The sequence below is a fragment of the Oncorhynchus tshawytscha genome, linkage group LG15 (assembly GCF_018296145.1).
Source record: "Oncorhynchus tshawytscha isolate Ot180627B linkage group LG15, Otsh_v2.0, whole genome shotgun sequence".
Classification (NCBI taxonomy): domain Eukaryota; kingdom Metazoa; phylum Chordata; class Actinopteri; order Salmoniformes; family Salmonidae; genus Oncorhynchus; species Oncorhynchus tshawytscha.
The window spans coordinates 17102351-17127499 of record NC_056443.1 but is presented as its reverse complement, the minus strand read 5'-3'; the positions used below and the strand labels follow the sequence as shown (position 1 = coordinate 17127499).

The 25149-nt window shown below is 43.3% G+C and overlaps 1 protein-coding gene across 6 annotated transcripts in view; it reads right to left on the bottom strand.

Annotated features, from left to right (window-relative positions):
* The window catches only part of col4a6 (collagen, type IV, alpha 6), a 174599-nt gene that overhangs the window by 62881 nt on the left and 86569 nt on the right, over positions 1-25149 (bottom strand). For all 6 annotated transcript variants that reach the window (XM_042298205.1, XM_042298204.1, XM_042298206.1 and 3 more), the window contains one exon: positions 20757-20831. In XM_042298205.1, coding sequence (XP_042154139.1) covers positions 20757-20831 — 75 coding nt within the window. The remainder of the gene's footprint in view (positions 1-20756; positions 20832-25149) is intronic.

Sequence of the window (25149 nt, the reverse complement as noted above, 5' to 3'; positions counted from 1 at the left end):
AGTATGTGTGCGGACACAATCATCGTCAACCTAAATGCTCCCTTAATCATGCCGTGGGCAAAACACAGTGTGCAGACAGTAGGTCAACTTATATTGGCCACACACACACACACACACACACACACACACACACACACACACACACACACACACACACACACACACACACACACACACACACACACACACACACACACACACACACACACACACACACACACACACACACACACACACACACACACACACACACACACAGTAGATCGGAATAGGACTGACTGATAGCATCTCCTCTAGTCATAGACCCTCTCTCAGCTCTTTTAGATTGGAAAAAAAATAATGACATTGACATGTAATTACATTTTTGCATCTACTTATGCATTTTTAGATTTATTTAATATTAGTACTTTCAAAAAGTAAACAAAAATGTCAAATGGACATACATCCATAATTGCATGGCTCACTGAATTGAATCACACATAATTGAAAAGGCCATTTCATAGAGAAGGTAATAAACTGGACTTACTGGGAAGAGATGGTGATTCAGTCTAAATTCATTGTACTTCCCTTTAACCGTCATTTCCCGAAAGTCACTCTTTCCACACGTCAACTCATTTTTCTCAGCTTCAGAAGCAGGTCATTTTTTGTTCAGGTCATTTTATATATTTTGTCAAGTTTGGATTCTATATAATGTTTGATGCGCATATTCAATGAGATATCACATCATTTGCATATTTCAATTCAATATTTCCCAAGAAAGTATTGTTGTATTTGTGTCTACATTTACCTGGTAAAAGTTGATTGTGATGTGATTAAGTGGGGAAAAAATAGATAGGGTGGGGGGCCTGGCCTTACTAAGGAAGATTCACTTTAAATTTTATGTCCCAGTATTTTATCCTTTCAAGTTTGAGATGGTCCAGTATGCGAGTATTCCCAGTGGTTTGCCAGCTTAGCTCTTTAGCTCCCCTGTTCAACTAACTCTTAAAATTGTAACCTTGGCAACATGATCAATCTTTGTTGTCGTGTTTTTCTAATCACTCACCCATATTTCTGAACACATTTATGAAGAAACATGTTACATATATATACGGTTATATATATATATATATGGTATATATGGTTTCTCTGGCAGGGGGCTGAGTGTTTGTGTTGATAATGATGTACTTTGGTACACACTACTACAGTAACATTTACTACTGAAGGGGAACCCTGGACATAATGCCGTTTGTGTTGTTGATATTGTACCCCGTAAAATAAAATGAACCAATGACGTATCGTCTTTCATCCAGATTGCTTCTCCTCCAACGAAACAGACTTTTATTACCACGTCCACCAATTATAGCGGAGTTCCCGATTGTTAGCGGAGCTGTCTGAATGGCATGGTTTAATCTAACAGAAAACAAGAACATTTATGAATGCTTCTCAAATGGCACCCTGTTCTCTACATAGTGTACTGTTTTTGACCAGGGTCTGTAAGGGCTCTGGTCAACACGTAGTGAACTACGTAGGGAATAGGGTGCCATTTGGGATGCATATTGAAATGAAGGTAGCGCTGAAATGAAATCCAAACTACTGTAACACAACTAACACAGTTGAGGTCGTTAATGTTAAAGTAGCATACGGATAAAAACGCAGATGTCATGTTGGGAATATTACTTTTTAAAAAACACCTCAATGTATCCCTTACTCTAGACCAGGAGTATTCAACTCTTACCCTATGATGTCCGGAGCCTGCTAGGTTTCTGTTCTACCTGACAATTCATTTCACACACCTGGTGTCGCAGGTCTAAATCAGTCCCTGACTAGAGTGGAACAATGCAGTGGAACTAGCTTTCAGGTCCAGAGTTGAGTTGAAGGGCTCTAGATGCTAAAATAACTTACAGAGGAAATGTTGACGGCATGTGGACAACTTTATCCTTAAAACACTTTATTAGTTGAATTCATTACTTCTGTCTCTAGACATTTAGGGAAGGCCTTTTTGCTCGGTTATCTTACACTACATGAAATCCCTTCACTGTGAAACCTTTGAGAGGTACAGGGGGATCCTTTGAGAGGTACAGGGGGATCCTTTGAGAGGTACAGGGGGATCCTTTGAGAGGTACAGGGGGATCCTTTGAGAGGTACAGGGGGATCGGGGAACGTGGAGAAAAGGAAAGAGGGAAGATGATGTGGGTCTCGTTCCTCTCACTTTGACACGTTTCTGCCACCATTACATGGTAGGAGAGAGAGAGCTTGGTCGAGTGGGAGTGTACAGCATGTGAGTGTGTTTCAGAAAGAGAATATGTGTCCTTGAACATGTGTATGACTGTACAAATGTGTGTGTGTGTCGCAGGGGGGTCCTTCCAGCTGTGTTTATGTTGGGATTGAGATTCCTGTGTGTTTTGTTAACAACCCGCTCAGGGGAGTGTGTGTAAGTGTGTGTAATATTGTGTGTGCCCAAAGCGTGGGACTGGTTCTCCTCTGTGTTATTGCTCCTCAACACACGGCTCCCCCTGACACCTTGGGTGTGTTCCAAATGACACCCTATTCCCTATGTAAGTGCACTACTTTTGACCAGGGTGCATAGAGCTCTGGTGAAAAGTAGTGCAGTTTAGAGTGAAACGGGTGTCATTAGGGACACTAACTAGCCTCTCTGACCAGGGTCATAGTGGTCCTACTTCTGGGAGCAAGAATACCAAAAACCTCAGGCACTTATTTGTATTTCTTAAAGGGGTTAAGACTGAAAACCATTAGCAAAAATGACAGGATTGGGAAATTCTGCTTTGAAATATCCAAAGTTCTACTGGGCTTGAAACCAAAAAACGTACACTACTGCCCAAAGCGTGGAAATGGTGCCGGAGAAGAAGGCAGACGTTTTACGTGTTCCCAACCGATTGTTTTTTGTTTGTTTATTTGCGTTGTTTGTAACTTATTTTGTTACTTATTTTGTACATAATGTTGCCACTGCCGTCTCTTATGACCAAAAATAACTTCTGGACATCAGGACTGCGATTACTCACCACTGACTGGCAGAATCCTTTTTTTCATTTAATGAGTCTGACGAGCCCGACGCGAACAATATACTGCTTTCTCGGGAACAGGCTCAGATCCCCGTGATTTGCATGAAGAGGAGGTGGAGAAAAAGGGGCCAGAGGGCGGGCTGCCTTCTGGGAATTCATAGGCGATCGAATAAACCCCCACTTCCTTTCACTCTTCTAGCAAACGTGCAATCGTTGGAGAATAAAATTGATGACCTACGTCCAAGATTAAACTACCAACGGGACATTCAAAACTGTAATATCTTATGCTTCACAGAGTCGTGGCTGAACTACGACACCATCAACATACAGCTGGCTGGTTATACAGTGTATCGGCAGGATAGAACAGTGGCGTACGTATAAGACAAGGGGTGGCGGACTATTTTTTGTAAATAACAGCTGGTGCACGATATCTAAGGAAGGCTCAAGCTATTGCTCGCCCGAGGTAGAGTATCTCATGATAAGCTGTAGACCACACTATCTACCTAGAGAGTTTTCATCTGGATTTTTTGTACCGGTTTACATAACACCACAGTCAGAGGCTGGCACCAAGACAGCATTGAATGAAATGTATTCCACCATTAGCAAACAAGAAAACGCTCACCCAGAGGTGGCGCTCCTGCTAGACGGGGATTTTAATGCAGGGACACTTAAATTTGTTTAACCAAATTGCTATCAGCATGTTAAATGTGCAACCAAAGGGGAAAAAAACATCTTTACCCCACACACAGAGACTTGTACAAAGTTCTCCCTCGCCCTCCAAATCTGACCATAATTATATCCTCCTGATTCCAAGCAAAAATTAAAGCAGGAAGCACCAGATGCTAAGCTACAGGACTGTTTTTCTAGCACAGGCTGGAATATGTTCTGGGATTCCTCCAATGGCATTGAGGAGTATTACCACATCAGTCACTGGCTTCATCAATAAGTGCATCGATGACGTCGTACACACAGTGACCGTACGTACATACCCCAACCAAAAGTCATGGATTACAGGCAACATCCGCACTGAGCTAAAGGCTAGAGCTGTTGTTTTCAAGGAGCAGGACTCTAAAACAAAAGCTTACAAGAAATCCCGCTATGCCCTCAGACAAACCATCAAACAGGCAAAGCGTCAATACAGGACTAAGATCGAATCGTATTACACCGGCTCTGACGCTCGTCGGTGGCAGGGCTTGCAAACCATTAAAGGCTACAAAGGGAAGCACAGCCGAGAGCTGCCTAGTGACACGAGCCTACCAGACAAGCTAAACTACTTATATGCTCGCTTTGAGGCAAATAACACTGAAACATGCATGAGAGCACCAGCTGTTCCGGAAGAGTGTGTGATCATGCTCTCCACAGCCTTTGTGAGTAAGACCTTTAAACAGCTCAACATTCACAAGCCCGTACGGCCGGACGGAATACCAGGACGTTTACTGTGAGCATGCTCTGTCCAACTTGCAAATTCTTCACTGTCCGAGTCTGTACTACCAATATGTTTTAAGCAGACCACCATAGTGCCTTGCCTAAGAAAGGCTGGTCATGGCTCACATCAACACCATTATCCCAGAAACCCTAGACCCACTCCAATTAGCATACCGCACCAACAGATCCACAGATGATGCAATCTCTATTGCACTCCACACTGCCCTTTCACACCTGGACAAAAGTAACACCTATGTGAGAATGCAATTAATTAACTACAGCTCAGCGTTCAACACCATAGTGCCCTCAAAGCTTATCAATGTTTAGGACCCTGGGACTAAACACCTCCCTCTGCAACTGGATCCGGGACTTCCTGACGGGCCGCCCAAAGATGGTAAGGGTAGGTAACAACACATCCCCCATGCTGATTCTCAACACGGGTGCCCCTCAGGGGTAAGTTCTTAGTTCCCTCCTATAATCCCTGTTCACTCATGACTACATGGCCAGGCATGACTCCAACACCATCATTAGGTTTGCTGATGACACAACAGTGGTAGGCCTGATCACCGACAACGATGAGACAGCCTATAGGGAGGAGGTCAGATACCTGATCGTGTGGTGCAAGGACCATAACCTCTCCCTCAACACGATCAAGACAAAGGAGATGATTGTGGACTACAGGAAAAAGAGGACCGAGCACGCCTCCATTCTCATCGACGGGGCTGCAGTGGAGCAGGTTGAGAGCGTCAAGTTCCCTGGTGTCCACATCACCAACAAACTAATATGGTCAAAACACACCAAGACAGTCATGAAGAGGGCACGACAAAACCTATTCCCCTCAGGAGACTGAAAAGGTTTGGCATGGGTCCTCAGATCCTCAAAAGGTTTTACAGCTGCCCCATCGAGAGCATCCTGACTGGTTGCATCACTGCCTGGTATGGCAACTGCTCGGCCTCCGACCCCAAGGCACTACATAGGGTAGTGATAATGGCCCAGTACATCACTGGGCCAAACTTCCTGCCATCCAGGACCTCTATACCAGGTGATGGCAGAGGAAGACCCTAAAAATTGGCAAAGACAACAGCCACTCTAGTCATATACTGTTCTCTCTGCTACCACACGGCAAGCGGTACCGGAGCGCCAAGTCTAGGTCCAAGAGGCTTCTAAACAGCTTCTACTCCCAAGCCATAAGACTCCTGAACACCTAATCAAATTTGCATTGCCCCCCCCCCCTTTTACACCGCTGCTACTCTCTGTTGTTATTATCTATGCATAGTCACTTTAATAACTCTACCTACATGTACATATTACCTCAACTAACCATTGACTCTGTACCGGTACCCCCCTGTATATAGTCTCGCTATTGTTATTTTACTGCTGATGTCACTTGTTACCTTTATTTCTTATTCTTATCCGTTTTTTTTAAAACTGCATTGTTGGTTAGGGGCTCGTAAGTAAGCGTTTCACTGTAAGGTCTACAGCTGTTGTATTCGGCACATGTGACCAATAAAATGTGATTTGATTTGAGAAGGTGACTTCAGGTGATTTCATCTAAGACTTTTAGTTCTATGAAATAAGACGTGCACCTAAATGTCTATAAGTAACTTATTCTTTCACAAACCTACATGCCTCATATCCGGCCCGTACAGAAATATGTGTCTAGCTACCCACAAACACACTGGTACAAAAGGTGGAGGGCAGCACCTCTTCAGCATTTTATGTACCAGCTGGAATGTGCTCCTACACGCCTAACACATCCTTTCATTGGAGAGAAATGGGTTGAGTAGTTTGATGCCAAATAGGGCAGGGTAGTCTCTGTGGAAAGGGGGGGAATTGCATAAATGATTGTACACTACAGATTAAATTAGATGCTGTAACTGTAATCACACTGGAGGTCTGGATAAAAGTCTATCGGTTCTCACGTGTAGACAAGGACACACACACACACACACACACACACACACAAAATTGAGACTGGACTTGATTTGGGCTTTGACATGAGCGTCAATAGATGGGTAATACGTGTTCTATAACAGAGTCCCAGACAGTCACGTCCTTGCTGAGGAAAAGATAGAATAACAAACAGAAAAGAATGAAAAAATGTAATAAAAATATTTGTATTCCTTTCATCATTTATAAAGTGGTTCTCATCATGGTGGTGATCACCATCATGGTAGATCAGGTCAGTTCTTTGATATATTTACTGTTAAATCCATATGTCCCCTCTACGGACCTTCTAAATGTGGTATGAAAACACTGTATTTCAGTTCATATGACGGGGATCGTATAGGACGTAATTGAGTGTGACACATGTAACCAAGATGCTGAGGGTTCTACAGTAAGAATGCAGAAATAGGTTCTGAAATGAGAACAAAGCTAAAGATGCGTATCAAGAGTCTCAGAGTAAGAGTGCTGATCTAGGATCAGGCAAACTGATCCCAAATCAGCACTTCTGTGTTGTAAGTCAGGATGAGACAGAATTCACCAGAAGGGGGCAGTGTAATGCATTGAAATGCCACATACGGACAAAATAACTCAAGACACAAGAACTTAAGTCAATTAGACCATTAAGTCAATACTGGCTTTAAAAATCTCTCTCTCTCTCTCTCTCTCTCTCTCTCTCTCTCTCTCTCTCTCTTTCTCTCTCTCTCTCTCTCTCTCTCTCTCTCTCTCTCTCTCTCTCTCTCTCTCTCTCTCACCTTTGAACTTGAAAAACAAAACGAAAGCGAGTGAAGGGGATAGTGAGTGAAAAGACGACGGGAGGGAGGGAAAGGAGGGAGGGAATGAGGGATAATGAAGGGTTGGAGAGAGGTTGTCAGACGGCTATTGTCTGTCTCTAGTCTAATGACCAGCATCGTCGTGGTGACCACTTATCACCCGACCACACACCTGCCAGGACAGACCAGCAGTCTAGTAGGGGTTAAAGGTCAGATAGGACATGAGGGGAGGGGAGAAGGGAGGGAGTCAGGGAGGATGGCAGATAAGAAGAAAGAGAGAGCGAGAGTGAGAGAGCGAGAGCGAGAGGAGGTATGTGTGTGTAGCAGTTCAAAGTCAAAGTTAGTCCTCCTGAAGTTTAGTACGCCTGACCTGTCAGTACAGTTTTCAGGGTGGGATGTTAAACGGGTGTCCTGACTCTCTGTGGTCACTAAAGATCCCATGGCACTTATCGTAAGAGTAGGGGTGTTAACTCCGGTGTCCTGGCTAAATTCCCAATCTGGCCCTCATACCATCATGGCCACCTAATCATCATCGGGTTCCAAATGGCTCATTCATCCTCCTCCTCCTCCTCTCCCCTGTAACTGAGAATGTGTTCTCAGTCAACTTACCTGGTAAAATAAGGGTAATATATCTATATATATATATATATATATATTTTTTAAATGGGTGAGAGTTGGTCCTGCCTGGGCACTAGAACTTCAAAGTGTCCTTGACCTATTCACCGTACAGCGGATGAATCTTTAGGAATGTTAGATACATGTACCCGCTTGGCCGAAACAAAGTAGAAAAGTCAGAGTTCACTCTGAAGCAAACATTTTTTTTTTTTTAAAGAAGGCTAGTTGACTAAAAGGAATGGAAAACCCCAGATCCACCTAACACACTTTCATCATCACCAATTTGTCTATGTTATGATGAACTGATAAACATCCTGAGCCTGTCTGTGTGTTTGTGTGTATGCATGGACGGTGTTTTGTAGGTCTGACCAACTCTGTGGGAGGTAAAAAGTTGCTCAAATTCTATACATCCACATGGTGTGTGTGTGTGTGTACGTGTTTAGGTCAACCTGCTGTAAGCCTAAACAAACCTTTAGTTCATGTTTAGACTGAACTAGAGGTTCTGCTTGGGTTAGAAGAGGTGGATCATGAACTGATAAAACAGAAAAGTGCTTTTCAGAGAGAAGGGTTGAGGGGCGCAGGTTGTTGCAGAGGTAGTGGGCGAGTGCACGCACACACACACACACACAGTCTTGTACGGCTTATCCTAACCCCTAACGTAATTCTAACCCTAATTCTAACCTTAACCATAAACCCCCTAGAAATAGCATTTGACTTGGTGGAGCTAACAAAATGTCCCCAGTTGGTCAAATATCCGTTCGTTTACTATTCTTGTGGGCACTTCTGGTCACACACACACACACACACACACACACACACACACACACACACACACACACACACACACACACTCTCTCTCTCTCGGCATTCAACACGGGACTGTGAGTTGGAAGCCAGTCAGCAAAACACAGACACCGCTAATAATGACAAAAACAGCACATTAGAAAACATTTGGAGAGAGATGGAGGGAGTGAGAAAGAGGGAGAGAGAGAGATAGGAAGAGGGAGAGAGTAGTGTGCTCAAAGAGTTCTCATAGCGCCAGCTCTGATCTGCTCAGTGTGCAATCAGAGTCACAATGTGTGTTTTTGTGTGTGTGTGTCTAGAAGACCCTCCATCTGCTCGTCAGCATCATCACTACCGCCTCCACCCCCTCATTTCATCTCCTCCCCATCGGTCTCTTTATCTGTCGGCCTCTCTATCTCGCTCCTCCCTCTCTGAAATAAGATTAGAGTAAGGAATTCGGTCAAGCTGGAGGTCCAGGGACGTACTCTTTCATCGAGGGGCCCAAGAGGGACAGAGGAAGATAGAGAAAGAGGGGGAGAGGGGAAGAGGGAGTTCACTATCCTCTCATGCCTAACCCCCTACTGGCTCTGTGCAGGAGTAAGCTTAATCTCTTAAAGACTTTTAGAGTAACAAGTATACACATTCTATTACACTGATCCTCTGTGTATTTGTAAAAGATCAGCAACTGATTTTGACTAAAGAAGCACTAAGGCCACAAGGCTTTGATGATCTCAAATCCACACAGCTTTGCATTGTTTAATTTCCTACCTCTCCATTTCTCTCACTCTCTTTCCCAAAGTGAAGACATATGTTTCAGGGCCCTGGGTCTTGGTGTGGTCCCTTGGGGCCCGAGGCCCTAAGCAGATAAATGCCTGGTGTTGATGTTAACACAAAGCATCCTGTTGTCCCTCCGCGACCCCTCACCTCTGGTGGAAGTCTCTCTCTCTCTCTCTCTCTCTCTCTCTCTCTCTCTCTCTCTCTCCTGGTGTGTCCATGTATAAGTGGATTCCCCCCTATGGATAGAGGCTGAGGGATAGGCCTAAGATCAAGATCGGGATGAGATAAGGGGGGGTGGATACCTGTATATATCAGTGTGTGTATCCCATCTCCAGATTTATGGTCCTACAGTGTAAACATTTATCCCAGATGTTATTGTCTATATGTTTCCCTGCCAGCTGATCCTCCTCTAAGCCTAGACTCTAAATGGACATGTTCTAATATGTCACAGTATTATTTATTACATTAAGGCGTTTGTAGATAGTAACCTGATTAGAAATCGCTCGATGGTGCCGTCCTGGTATTGTATGGCATCATTGATTCAGAGACAGCTAAGACAAAGGGTAGAGGTGGAAATGTACATGGAGAATGACATAATGCAGCTGGCACGGTGTCCATTTTGGAGGGTGTAACTTGGGCCGAGATGGCTAAGCGATGTGTACACTCTTAGGAAAAAAAGCAAATATCTACAGCCTAAAAGGGTTCTTCGGCTGTCCCCATATGAGAAACCTTTTTGATTCTAGGTAGAACCCTTTTGGTTCCAGGTAGAACCCTTTTGGATTCCAACCCTTACCACAAAGGGCCTAACAAGGAGCCCAAAAGGGGTTCTAACTGGAACCAAAAGGGGTTCTAACTGGAACCAAAAGGGGTTATCTTATGGGGACAGCCAAAGAACCCTTTTGGAACCTTTTTTTCTAAGAGAGTAGAATGGCTGGTTGAGGTAGAGGTAGGATGTCTTTTGCCTGAGACACTGATCCCCACTTATGGTTATTGGGTGGTAGGCTGATCTGATCCTAGATATGGGGTTAATAGCTTCCAATGGAATAGGGTAATAGGGATGATACTCTGTAGGGCTTAGATACTGATCTTATGTCGGTTTGGCATGTCATCCCGTTATGGTTATGGTTGTTATAATGGTAGGCTAATCTGATCCTATATCAGTAGATTAGAAGACAAACCTCCACTCAAACATGCTTCCAGTGCAAGTTTTGCTTATGGTTAAGGTTATGATTCAGGTGATATAATCAGATTTAAATACCTATGTCTACCTCAAGCGTGCTTCTCAATTTCCGCCTAAACTGATCTCATGTCTTTCTTTTTCTGTAAAGTCCCCATTGTGGTTGAAGTCTGTGGTAGTCTTATCTGATCCCAGATCTGTGGTTAAGACAAATACCTCAAAACGTGCCTTTGGGACAGGAGAAAACTGAGCAGAGACAAACCAACACCCTCCACTTAGGGTTGGCGTTAAACAATAGGAGTGTGTGTGTGTGTGTGTGTGTGGAGCGTAATATAGTCGCCACTATGTTATTTGCTGCAAGGCCTCTATCCGTGTGTCTGTGTAAGTGTAGGCTGCCGCCCCACTGTGTGTGTACTGCCTCAGACAGCCCTTAGGTAATTGCTGTTTGGCTACAGACTGGGTACCGTAGAGGTAGTAAGTAGGTCCTTGTACTGGTAAGACTAGTGTGTCAGACTGCTGAAAGCCACTAGGGAGCTGAGGCACAGACATGGACAAGGAGACTAACGCATACACACGTACTGAATAAGACCAACCCAACTCAATCTCTGGAGGTTGCGTTGGAATAGACACAGACATGGACATAGACACGCAAACACACACACACCGACAGCTGCTCAACACACCTACTGTCAGTCTGAGCCAACCGAGCCAACCAGAGAGAGTGTGAGATGTTTGCAGCCCACTGGCGAAGCAAAAATGATTCACTTTGATATCAGTTCATCTGACAACATAAAAAGCTATTTAGTCGGATTAGAAAAACAACGTGTGTGTGTGTGTGTTTGCGTGTGTGTGGAGCCTTTTAGCTTGCCAATATAATTCTAACTGCCCCACACAGAATAAATAACCAGATAGATCAAGGCCACGAGAGGCAAAACTGATCTAAAAAGGTGCACTCAGTCAGAGTAGACTAAACATAGAGAATCAAAGAGAGAGAGAGGGGGGTTGAGAGAGGGGGGGAGAGGGAGAGGGGAGGAGAGGGAGATGGGGAAAGAAAGAGAGAGAGATCGACAGGGACACAGAGAGAAAGAGCCCCAGAGAGAGAGAGAGAGAGGTACATTTTCTCTGTCCCCTGGGCTAAACAGCTTGTTCCAACTGGAGGTGGGTATTGTGCCAAATGAATTGGAAATACTTTAGCATGATATGTTTCTACAATGTTTCTTTGGACCATGCCTGCAAGTGTCAAATCCACAGACAATGACTCATGTTATTGAACTTGACCATATAATTCAATGTTCTGTCCTGTAGCCATACCTAATGACTAAACATCAAGTGTTGAAAACATTAGCATGATGCATCATGGGTGTGATACAGATACTGGCAATGATAAAAAAATCCGCTTTGGCAAAGGGAGAAGGTCTGAATGAGGCTTGAGGCGTAGAAAACAGCCTCCCTGAGAGGTTAACCTATCTCACTCATCTAAATCTATACACACCACATCAGACCACCACAAACGTTTTGGCACGAGAGGAGTCTAGGGCATCTGTCCGGAGGACACGAGTCAGGATGGGAATCGTCGTCTTTTATTTCATTGTTTTGCTTATCACCGCGTCCTCTTGTTCCTTCCATTGTTCTTTCACTCCATCACCAGTTCCTTGTCCTATTCTTGAACTTGTTTATTCGCTGTGTGGGGTAGGAAGTGTGACAACGTGAGGGTATGAGCCCTCTCTAGCTGACCCCTCCTGCGACATGGTCTACGAGGTAAGAACATGGTTATTTTCTACGGTAGACAGTAGCTGTCAGTACTACGCCGTTGTGAACCCACCCAGTGCTATTTTACAATGCTATACCCCCCTAACTTACAGGGTCTTCACACATAGACTTTTCGTTAAAAATACCGGCTACACTGTGAACTTGTCATGTCTCGACCGCTACCTCCAGAACAGCGGAGGCTACTGAGGGGAGGACGGAATGGAACGGAGTGAATGGAATGGTATGAAACACATGAAAACCATGGGTTTGGTACCATTCCATGTACTCCGTTCGGGCCATTATTATGAGCCGTCCTCCCTTCAGCAGCCTCCATGTGAGGTAGAACACGACCCCCCCCGAAGCAGGGCAGTGTAAACAGAATTGTCTCGTCGAGCCAACGCTCTTACAGTAAAAGTTGTTTTAGCATAGCAATGTTTTCAAAACAGCTGAAATGTAGTCATTCCCCCCAAAAAAATTTGACTTGTTTTATTACGTTTTTACCTGAAATAATAGTAGCAGCCTGTTACATTCTGAAATGGTTGCCGTAGCTTTAAATCTCAATAGTGTTTTTTTTTGTGCTTGACTGCACTGGGTCTAATAGCTGTATTATTAGCTAGTTTAATGTGTGCGGACGAGAAAATAAACTCTTTAATTTTCTGCACATGCTTGTGGATTTTAGCATTATTCGAGTGGAATATGGTTTGGTTGTATTATTCAAAATGGTAATATGTTTTAGAATTAAGTTGCTCGAATTGTTAAATAGTTTGTGCTTACTGGCTAGTGGCTACTGTGATATTTACTGTACATTTGAGCTGCGGACCAGAGAATGTCGCATTGCCAGCCACAACGAAAGGTACGGAAAGGATGTCATGTGAATTGAAAAGTAGAATTCTCTTTCGAACACCTGGCTCCTCAGACTCTCCTTCACATCTCGTAGCGGGAATAGGGCCTTAATGTCAAACTCCTTGGTGTCACACACGTCGGCAGCAGTTAGCACTCGCTAGACGTCATGTTAAACATCTCACGTTATTTTCTTCTATTCATCCGATCATAAATCAATCCCGTCGTAAAACGGATGTCGTTGTTTTTATTTGTTTCTTTATCCCCTCCCCCCGTGTCAAAACAATTCTTGTCGGCAAGAGGGCGAGGTGAGGTTGTAGGCTTGAGTCCCAAATGGCACTCTATTCCCTATGTAGCACACTTCTTTTGACCAGGTTCTATAGAGCTCTGGTCAAACTTAGTGCACTGCGTAGAGAATAGGGTGCCATTTGAGACGCACAAAAAGTAATTCAGGGACATGATCTGGTAATGTTTTGTTAGGGGGTGTGGGGGGCAGGGGTGTAGGTAAGGGTGAAAGGGGGAGGGGAGGGATAATGGATAGGGGTGGGGCATGTGTCCACTAGTGTTCCTCCCCCTGGCATTTAGAATTTGGGAGTGATCGCTGGCACACACAGACAGACAGACACAGACAAACAGACAGACACAGACAGACAGAGAGACAGAGACAGACAGAGAGACAGACAGACAGACAGACAGACAGACAGACAGACAGACAGACAGACAGACAGACAGACAGACAGACACAGACAGACACAGACAGACAGACAGACACAGACAGACAGACACAGACAGACTCTACAAGGTGTGGAGCAGTAGCAGGACAGAACAAACAGTGGCTTGGAGCGAGGCCAGAGCAGGTAAAGGAGCCACTGCCAGGCCTTAGGGAGAAACACAGGGTAACATCTCTGTTTGCCAACATCTAGACCTGCCTAGCCCAGAACACAGGGAAACATTCCTGTTGGCCAGCATCCAGATTAGTCTAGCCTGGGCATTGTCACTGCATGAGACCACATTGGTAAAAGGTTATCAAGTAGCTACAGGTGAGAAGCAGGGATAGTGTGTGTGTGTGTGTGTGTGTGTGTCTAATTCTCTCAGATCAGGATCAGGTAAAGTAATTGACTATGACTATTCCTAGCCTGCAGGTATCAACTTCAGCAAAGGGCTGAACACAGCTAGACAGGTATGGTTAGGACCCGTTGAGCTTGGACTCTCCTATATACTGTGGAGACGAGGACAGAAGATGAAATAAACCAGCCGTCACGGCAGCAACAGCAGAGGATATTTTTCCGAAGAGTATTAAAGTAATAATATGCGTAAGTGTGCAACACATTTCTGGCTAATGTCTATCTTTTTAGAATGACTGATTCGTTTACGCTCATGAACTATAAGTGGTCAGTTGGTGCTTGAGGGATCTAAAACAAAAGGAGTTTGATATTAGTGCGTAGGCACGCTTTTAAAGGAGAGTGTGTGTGTATGTGCGTGCATCTGACTCAAAAAAATACAGCATACATTACATTCGTAACACCTTTGCTTTTCTTGAAATAACCTGTTCACTTTCTTTTCTCACTAGCACTGATTTTGCTCATAGCTACTTTACTGAGGAAAAAATGATGAATGTGCTAACTGTTTGAATGCGCTAACTGTTTGAATGCGCTAACTGTTTGAATGCGCTAACTGTTTGAATGCGCTAACTGTTTGAATGCGCTAACTGTTTGAATGCGCTAACTGTTTGAATGCGCTAACTGTATGAATGCACTAACTGTTTGAATGCGCTAACTGTTTGAATGCGCTAACTGTTTGAATGTGCTAACTGTATGAATGCACTAACTGTTTGAATGCACTAACTGTTTGAATGCGCTAACTGTTTGAATGCGCTAACTGTTTGAATGCGCTAACTGTATGAATGCACTAACTGTTTGAATGCACTAACTGTATGAATGCACTAACTGTTTGAATGCACTAACTGTATGAATGCACTAACTGTTTGAATGCGCTAACTGTTTGAATGCACTAACTGTAAGTCGCTCTGGATAAAAGACTAAATAACTGAAATGTAAAATGTCCTGTTAATATGTGACCAACACTGCAACAATAACTTTGCTCAACACAACTAATGTTTAGATTTGTTGGAGAAGAAAAAACCAAAGCTGTAATTTCTGAAGGTGACTACAACATTTAGACTTTGTACCTTTTCTTACCCCATTGGTTGTGGTAAAGAATGACAAGAAACACTGTTGCATTGGCCTAAACTCCTGTTACAGTCCAGAACTCTACATTTTACTGCGAGTATGCTTACACAGTGCTTTCGGAAAGTATTCAGATCCCTTGACTTTTTCCACTTTTTGTTACATTACGGCCATATTCTAAAATTGATTAAATAAATAAAAATCCTCAGAAATCTACACACAATACCCCATAAATTATAAAAGCGAAAACAGTTTTTTTGAAAATAATTATTTACATAAGTATTCAGACCCTTTGCTATGAGACTCGAGTCCACCTGTGATAAACTCCATTTATTGGACATGATTTGGAAAGGCACACACCTGTCTATATAAGGTTCCACAGTTGACAGTGCATGTCAGAGCAAAAACCAAGCCATGAGGTCGAAGGAATTGTCTGTAGAGCTCAGAGACAGGATTGTGTCATGACACAGATCTGGGGAAGGGCACCAAAAAATATCTGCAGCATTGAAGGTCCCCAAGAACACAGTGGCTTCAATCATTCTTAAATGGAAGAAGTTTGGAACCACCAAGGCTCTTCCCAGAGCGGGCCACCGAGCCAAACTGAGGAATCGGGGGAGAAGGGCATTGGTCAGGGAGGTGACCAAGAACCCGATGGTCACTCTGACAGAGCTCTAGAGTTCCTCTATGGAGATGGGAGAAACCTCCAGAAGGACAACCATCTCTGCAGCACTCCACCAATCAGGCCTTTATGGTAGAGTAGCCAGACGGAAGCCACTCCTCAGTAAAAAGGCACATGACAGCTCGCTTGGAGTTTGCCAAAAGGCATCTAAAGGACTCTCAGACCACGAGAAACAAGATTCTCTGGTCTGATGAAACCATGATTGAACTCTTTATTTTCAGCGGCAGGGACCGAGAGACTAGTCAGGATCGAGGCAAAGATGAACGGAGCAAAATACAGAGAGAACCTTGATGAAAACCTGCTCCAGTGCGCTCAGGACCGCAGACTGGGGCAAAGGTTCACCTTCCAACAGCACAACGACCCTAATCACACAGCCAAGGCAATGCAGGAGTGGCTTCAGCTTATAAGAAAACCTGCTATGCCCTCCGACGAACCATCAAACAGGCAAAGCGCCAATACAGGACTAAGATTGAATCGTACTACACCAGCTCCGACGCTTGTCGGGTGTGGCAGGGCCTGCAAACTATTACAGACTGCAAAGGGAAGCACAGCCGCGAGCTGCCCAGTGACACGAGTCTACCAGACGAGCCTCTTCAACCTCAGGAGGCTGAAGAAATTCGGCTTGTCACCAAAAGCACTCACAAACTTCTACAGATGCACAATCGAGAGCATCCTGGCGGGCTGTATCACCGCCTGGTACGGCAACTGCTCCACCTACAACCGTAAGGCTCTCCAGAGGGTAGTGAGGTCTGCACAACGCATCACCGGGGGCAAACTACCTGCCCTCCAGGACACCTACACCACCCGATGTTACAGGAAGGCCATAAAGATCATCAAGGACATCAACCACCCGAGCCACTGCCTGTTCACCCCGCTATCATCCAGAAGGCGAGGTCAGTACAGGTGCATCAAAGCTGGGACCGAGAGACTGAAAAACAGCTTCTATCTCAAGGCCATCAGACTGTTAAACAGCCACCACTAACATTGAGTGGCTGCTGCCAACACACTGACACTGACACTGACTCAACTCCAGCCACTTTAATAATGGGAATTGATGGGAAATGATGTAAATATATCACTAGCCACTTTAAACAATGCTACCTTATATAATGTTACTTACCCTACATTATTCATCTCATATGCATACGTATATACTGTACTCTATATCATCGACTGCATCCTTATGTAATACATGTATCACTAGCCACTTTAACTATGCCACTTTGTTTACATACTCATCTCATATGTATATACTGTACTCGATACCATCTACTGTATCTTGCCTATGCTGCTCTGTACCATCACTCATTCATATATCCTTATGTACATATTCTTTATCCCCTTACACTGTGTATAAGACAGTAGTTTTGGAATTGTTAGTTAGATTACTTGTTGGTTATTACTGCATTGTCGGAACTAGAAGCACAAGCATTTCGCTACACTCGCATTAACATCTGCTAACCATGTGTATGTGACAAATAACATTTGATTTGATTTGATTTTGATTTGATTGGGGACTATAGGAAAAGGAGGACAGAGCACGCATCCCATTCTCATCGAAGGGGCTGTAGTGGAGAAGGTTGAGACCTTCAAGTTCCTTGGTGTCCACATCTCCAACAAACTATCATGGTCCAAACACACCAAGACAGTCGTGAAGAGGGCACAACAAAACCTATTCCCCCTCAGGAGACTGAAAAGCTTTGGCATGGGTCCTCAGATCCTCAAAAGGTTCTACAACTGCAACATCGAGAGCATCCTGACTGGTTGCATCACTGCCTGGTATGGCAACTGCTTGGCCTCCGACCACAAGGCAGTGTGTACAGCCCAGTACATCACTGAGGCTAAGCTTCCTGCCACCCAGGATCTCTATACCAGGCGGTGTCAGAGGAAGGCCCTAAAAATTGTCAAAGACCCCAGACACCCTAGTCATAGACTGTTCTCTCTGCTACTGTATGGAAAATGTTACCGGAGCGCCAAGTCTAGGACCAAAAGGCTTCTCAACAGCTTTTACCCCAAAGCCATAAGACTCCTGAATAGGTAAAGAAATGGCTACCCGGACTATTTGCATTGTGTCCCGCCACCCCGCACCCCGCCAACCCACTCTTTTACGCTGCTGATACTCTCTGTTTGTCATCTATGCATAGTCACTTTAACTATACCTACATGTACATATTACCTCAATTAGCCCGACTAACCGGTGCCCCCGGACATTGACTCTGTACCGGTACCACCTATATATAGCCTCGCTACTGTTATTTTCACTGTCATTTTACTTTTTTATTTTTTAAATTCTTTACTTATCTATTGTTTACCTAATACCTATTTTTTTTACAAAACAATTGCACTGTTGGTTAGGCCGTGTAAGTAAGCATTTCAACACCTGTTGTAAACGGCGCACGTGACAAATAAACTTTGATTTGATTTGATCAAGTGGTCCTGCCAGAGCCCGGACTTGAACCTGATTGAACATCTTTGGAGAGACCTGAAAATAGCTGTGTAGCAATGCTCCCCATCCAACCTGACAGAGCTTGAGAGGATCTGCAGAGAAGAATGGGAGAAACTCCCCAAATACAGGTGTGCCAAGCCTATATCGTCATACTCAAGATGCTGTAACCGCTGCCAAAGGTGCTTCAACAAAGTACTGTGTAAAGGGTCTGAATACTTATGTAAATGTATTATTTCAGTTTTTAATTTGTAAAAATTAGCAAAGAATTAGCAAAACCTCTTTTTGGTTATCATTATTGGGTTGTGTGTAGCTTGATGAGGGGTAAAACGATTTAATTCATTTTAGAATAAAGCTGTAACAAAACAAAATGTGGATTGAGTCAAGTAGTCTGAATACTTCCCAAAGGCACTGTACCAGACTTTCAATGCAACAGTATGTGTTTTCTAGTACTTAAAGTATTTGACCCAGGTCTGCTTTGAACTTCATAAAACAACACATTTGATTGTACCTATCCGGTGTATGCGACAATAAAACATTAAAAAAATTAACAATTGTGACATGCGTGGATATGGACGAGAAGCCAAGATAGTGTGACATGCGTGGATATGGACGAGAAGCCAAGATAGTGTGACATGCGTGGATATGGACGAGAAGCCAAGATAGTGTGACATGCGTGGATATGGACGAGAAGCCAAGATAGTGTGACATGCGTGGATATGGACGAGAAGCCAAGATAGTGTGACATGCGTGGATATGGACGAGAAGCCAAGATAGTGTGACATGCGTGGATATGGACGAGAAGCCAAGACAGTGCCTCCTGTATTAGGAGAGGAAGAATAGATGTGTGACTCGTTTCAGGAAACTAGGCGTATGTCGCACATCACTACTACACAGGAGAGGCATTCGAACTTAAAAATAAATATTTTATAGAAATGCCTCCTGGAACATGTGAACATTTGCCATTAAAATCTAGCTAGCTACATTTTCAGATATCATACGTTTCTAATTTTGTCAGAAAGTTGTTTTCATTGTAAGTTAAAGTGTACTGATAGCTAGCTAGAGAACGCTAGCTGTCTGGTTCGCTAGCTAACGCTACATGTATGATCGGTGTAGTAATATTTTTCGTATCTCAGAACCATTTGCATTGCTAATTATAACCTAATGTTAGCTAGCTAGCTAACATTGAACCTATTTGGTTAGCTTTAGCTACCTGCATATTCATGCAGGGTAGTAACGTTATGAGTTGGGATTATGATTCATTGTTTAGGTAGCTAACATGTCTAAACAAAAGACCCACTATGCAAGTAGCCACTGTACCGTTTACACCTTCTGTATCCTGTGCATGTGACAAATAAACATAGATTTGATTTTATATAGCGTGTGTTTACCAGAGACGGTAATTTGAAGAACAACATGACCTGCAACAAAGTCAAATTAGGATATAACGTTAGGCTAATGAGACAGTGTCCAAGTTCTAAAATTCTCCAGTAGAATGTCCTACTTCTATTTCGTTACACTCACAACCATAAGCTTTTTTCTGTAATTAGCTCGCCAATAACTTGTAATGATCTTGTTGTGAGTTTATTTTCCTGTAATAATAAACACAAAAATTAAAGTTAAGATGCTGTCAGCTATATGATATGGTCATTATTTTAACTATCTAGCCAGCTAACTTAACATTAGCTAGCTAGCTAACAACCTCGAAATGAACCAAAACATTGTTTAGAAAGTTGCTTTTAGTTGCCTGGTTTGCTAGGTTAACATATACTCAATTCATTTTTAAATGGATAGGTTTATTGGTGTTAAAATACACCAGTTATGCTATTTTGGATGACCAGGCTGCTGACGTCATGCAGCCTGTTGTTTTTGTGTTTATACTTTTACATAATGACAACAACAAGTTTCATGTCGGACAACAACAGAATGTTCAGGATGTGACTGAGACAACTTTCTACAGACATGTCGATAGACGTAGTTTAAACCAGCCTTTAGTCTTGAAATCGTTGGTTGTTTAATACACTACCATACTCACTCACATGTTTAGCACATGGCCTCACATGTGAATCCTTAAAGAGATGGGTGGGGCTAAAGCTTAAGAGGGTGTGAAGAAGAGCTCTCCAACAGGTGTAATCAAAACATTCAAGGGCCATTTTCTCAAAAGTGGAGTTACAAGTGTATCAACTTTCATTGTTCCTCAACTGTAGTCGATGATATCCGATTTTCTAGACCCAAGTCTCTATTTTTATCCAATGTAAAAAAAACACAATTTCAAATGTTGGTACATAAGACCGAATCCAGCGGGTCAGTCACAGATGTGAATGTGTGTGAGAGGGAGAGAGAATAGAGATGTATTCATGTCTTACCCTGCTGCCTTTCTCTGGATTACAGTTGCATCCCCCACTACAGTCCAACCCATTACACGGTTCTCCTGTCGTCCCCTGGAGAGAGAGAGAGAGAGAGAGAGACCGTTAGTATTACATTGTGTACTGTAAGCCATTAAGCAGACACTTCTATCCAAAGCAACTTGAGGCGGGAATATATTTTCATATGGTTGGCCTTAGTGTGAATCAAGCCCCATGCAAGCCCCATGCAAGCCCCATGCAAGCCCCATGCAAGCCCCATGCAAGCCCCATGCAAGCCACATGCATGCCCCATGCAAGCCACATGCAAGCCACATGCAAGCCACATGCAAGCCACATGCTCTACCAAATGAGCCCCAAGGGAAAGATAGAGAGACCTGCACTATCCAATCACAGCAGCAAGATTTGTGTCATTGCCATGACAAAAGAGCAACCAGTGGAGCACAAACAGCATTGCAAATACAACCTACAGTGCCTTCGGAAAGTATTCAGATCCCTTGACCTTTTTCACCTTTTGTTAGGTTACAGACTTATTCTAAAATGTATATATTTTCAATCTACACACAATACCCCATAATGACAAAGCTAAAACAGGTACACTCTAGAGCTCTGTCAGAGTGTCCAACGAGTTCTTGGTCACCTCCCTGACCAAGGCTCTTCTCCCCCGATTGTTCCGTTTGGCTCGGCTGCCAGCTCTGGGAAGAGCCTTGGTGGTTCCAAACTTCTTCCATTTAAGAATGGTGGAGGACACTGTGTTCTTGGGGACCTTCAATGCTGCAGACAATTTTTGGTACCCTTCCGCAGATCTGTGCCTCGACACAATCCTGTCTCGGAGCTCTATGGACAATTCCTTCGACCGCATGGCTTGGTTTTTGCTCTGACATGCACTGTCAACTGTGGGACCTTATATAAACAGGTGTGTGCCTTTCCAAATCATGTCCAATGAATTGAATTTACTACAAGTGGACACCAATCAAGTTGTAGAAACACCTCAAGGATGATCAATGGAAACAGAATGCACCTGAGCTCAATTTCGAGTCTCATAGCAAAGGGTCTGAATATTTATGTAAATAAGATATTTCTGTTTTTGATTTTTAATACATTTGCAAAAATTCCCGAAAATCTGTTTTCGCTTTGCCATGATGTGGTAGTGTGTGTAGATTGCGGATCATTTTTTAAAATTGATTTAATACATTTTGGAATAAGGCTGTAACGTAACAAAATGTGGAAAAGGTCAAGGGGTCTGAATACTTTTCCCTTTTATACTTCAACTACGTGCACACTTTTACAACACTGTACATAGCCAATAATAAAACATTTGAAACATCTATACGCTTTTAAAAACTTTTGTGAGTGTAATGTTTACTCATGTTTCCCTTGTTTATTTCCCTTTTGTTTTATTGCCTATTCCATTTACTTTGGCAATGTAAACATATGTTCCGCATGCCAAAAAAGCCCTCTGAATTGAGTTGAGAGAGAGAGCGAGAGAGAACCACATACAGTACCAGGCTTAACCTCTAGGACCAACACTTTCAAGTGCTCCATTTGATTTGATTGTCTCTGTACAATTGAACCAACGGAATAATATAGAATAAGTGTTTGATCTATGTTTTGGATCCACGTCTGCTAACTAACATCTTATGACGATGAAAAGTGTTATATGAGGAATAAACAACCGCCGTGATTTTTTGTTAAAGATGTGTAGTGGGTTTGATCATGCCACTGAAACAAATACACAGCACATTTAACATATTTGAAATGATCAGAAATAGAGAGGAAAAGACCGGGTGCCACATACCAGGCCAGTCTAACCACTATCTTATGAGTAGAGCTCTGACATGGGGAACACATAGGGGATCTGCTATCGTAGTTTATCAATCACACGTCAACCTTAATGCAGCTTTTGTTCAAAATGAATACACATTTTAAACGTCTCCCCCTGCCTATTTCAATAATCACATCAAACTTTATTCATCAAGCACATTTCTTAAAGAAAGCGGATGCATTTCAAAGTCCGAAATAAAATAATAAAAGGTGAAAAAGATAAAAACGAGACAAATTAAAATGGTAAAACAAAGTTGGACAAATTAAGAGAGTAAAAAAAAGAACACTAATAACAGTGGACTGAGAGATGCATTAAAATAGATTAAAATGTATAAGATATATAAAATGGGATAAAATCAATAAAAATAGATACTGTAGCATGACTGAAAAGCACAGCTAGAAAGGTTTCTAAAAAGGTTTCTACAGTTTCTGAGGCCCTCGGATCCTTCAGCAGGCTGTTCCAAACGTCAGGACCATGGTGGCTGAAGGCTAGCCTCACCAAAAATGTTTGGTTATGACCTTTGGAACAACTAAAAGGCCAGAGGATCTGAGGGGACCGACTAAGGCACATATCTTAAAAGCATGTCAGACATGTCTTTGTGTGCAAGGCCACATGGTGCTTTCATTTTATTTTATTTTTTAATTAATTGTAAAATCAACAGTTAACCAATGCAGGGACTTTTAAGATAGGTGCATGTCTCAATAGTCCTTGCACGTTATGCTTCGTTGGAATACCTACAACAACTTCAAATCCATCACACTATTAGCATAGATAAAGTACATAAGCCACCTCACACATACCAAAGCCCATTCACAGAACAATGCGCATGCTCCTTTCTCAGAAACCAGAGCGGGACGGAAAACAACCTCTCATGTGAGAAACTCTGTGTGTAGGTCTACACACAGAGTCGAAGCCTACTCATGAACAGACAGTCAGTCTGTCAGTCAGTCAATATTGAGACCGTCTGGGACCGGGAACAATGCAATATAGGTCCTTTCATAGAGGATTAAAACAACCCAGCAGCAGTCCTGGGCTAGGGGCTCCTAGGGGCCAGCTAGGGGCTAGCTAGAGGTCAAGGGTCAAGGATGGCGTTTCAATGCGATTAGGGATGAAAGGGTGTCGGTTGCGTCCTGGGGAGGTGAGCAGCCTGGTCTCATAGACTAGACGTGGCACAGTAAACAAAAACCAGGGACACTCAAATTAGTACATGTTACATTTGGTATGGTTACATGAAACATCAACCCAGAGGTTGCGTGTTCAAATCTCACCGTGGACAACTTTAGCATTTGAGCTAATTTGCAACTACTTACTGTTTTGAGCTACTTTACAACTACTTAACATGTTAGCTAACCCTTCCCATAACCTTAACCCCTGGACTTGCTAATATTAGCCACCCAGTGTTAGCCACCCAACCAACGTTAGCCACAACAAATTGGAATTCATATCATATGTATTGCAAATTCTTAAAATATTGTACAAATTGCAATTCGTAAAATATCAAATTGTTATTTGTAACATATCATATGAAATGGATGATGGAAAACCACAAATGAACACATACCATACCATACCAAAAGTAACACATCATATTAATTTGAGTGCCCCGGATTTTCATTTACTATTTTACATTTACCCCTGAATACAGGTTGAGGTGAGAGGAGAGAGAGGGGGGGTTTGAGGGGGTGCGAAAGGTGACAGGGTTTGGAGCTGTACGGATGTGGGTTGTAAAGAGTGAGGGGGTTGTGATAGCTATGTGTGTGTCTGTACGGGTAGTGTGTTCGTGATTGTAGTGTGAGTGTAAGTTATACCCCTCGTGGAGGTGAAAGGGTAGGGGATGTGATAGGTGAAGGGACAGGGGTAGGAATGCAAGGCCAAAGTTATATGGAATTAGGCCCAGGATCCCAGGGGCCCTGTAAGAAGACCGCACAGTCTGTTGTGGTGTCTGGCCATACAGATGTGAATGTGTGTGTGTGTGTGTGTGTGTGTGTATGTACACCACAAGGTGCATGGTGAACACCCCTACAGGTTGTTGCGGCTGAAACGTTGAGCAAACACAGTCCGAGGTTCATAGATCATAGACCACTTCACATGACCAGCAGACATGTCACTAGCTACCTCCTCAAACTATTGACCTCACTCTTACAGGGGGTTTCTCTTTAACAAATACAAGTGAAGGAGGGGGTGGGGGGGGGTGTAGATAGAAAGAGAGGGAAAGGAAAGTCTACCCTCTCGTCTCGCTCTCTCTGTTGGTCAAGTTCTCCCTCTCTTTCCCGCACTCTTTCCTCTGATCTCCACACTCATGCTAATCAGAGTGACAGAAGCAGGGCAAGGTTACTCCACTGAGAGAGAGAGAGAGAGAGAGAGAGAGAGAGAGAGAGAGGGGGGAGACAAAGAGAGTGGGAGAACGAGAGAGAAAGAAAGAGAGAGTAAAGAAAGAAAGAAAGAAAGAGAGAGAGCGTAAAGGCAGAAAGAGAGAGGCCATGGTCTCCACATGCTACTTCAGACATGTGCTCAGAGAAACACATGGATACACAGACATAGGCCTGTCAACGAACAATGGATAAAACAGAA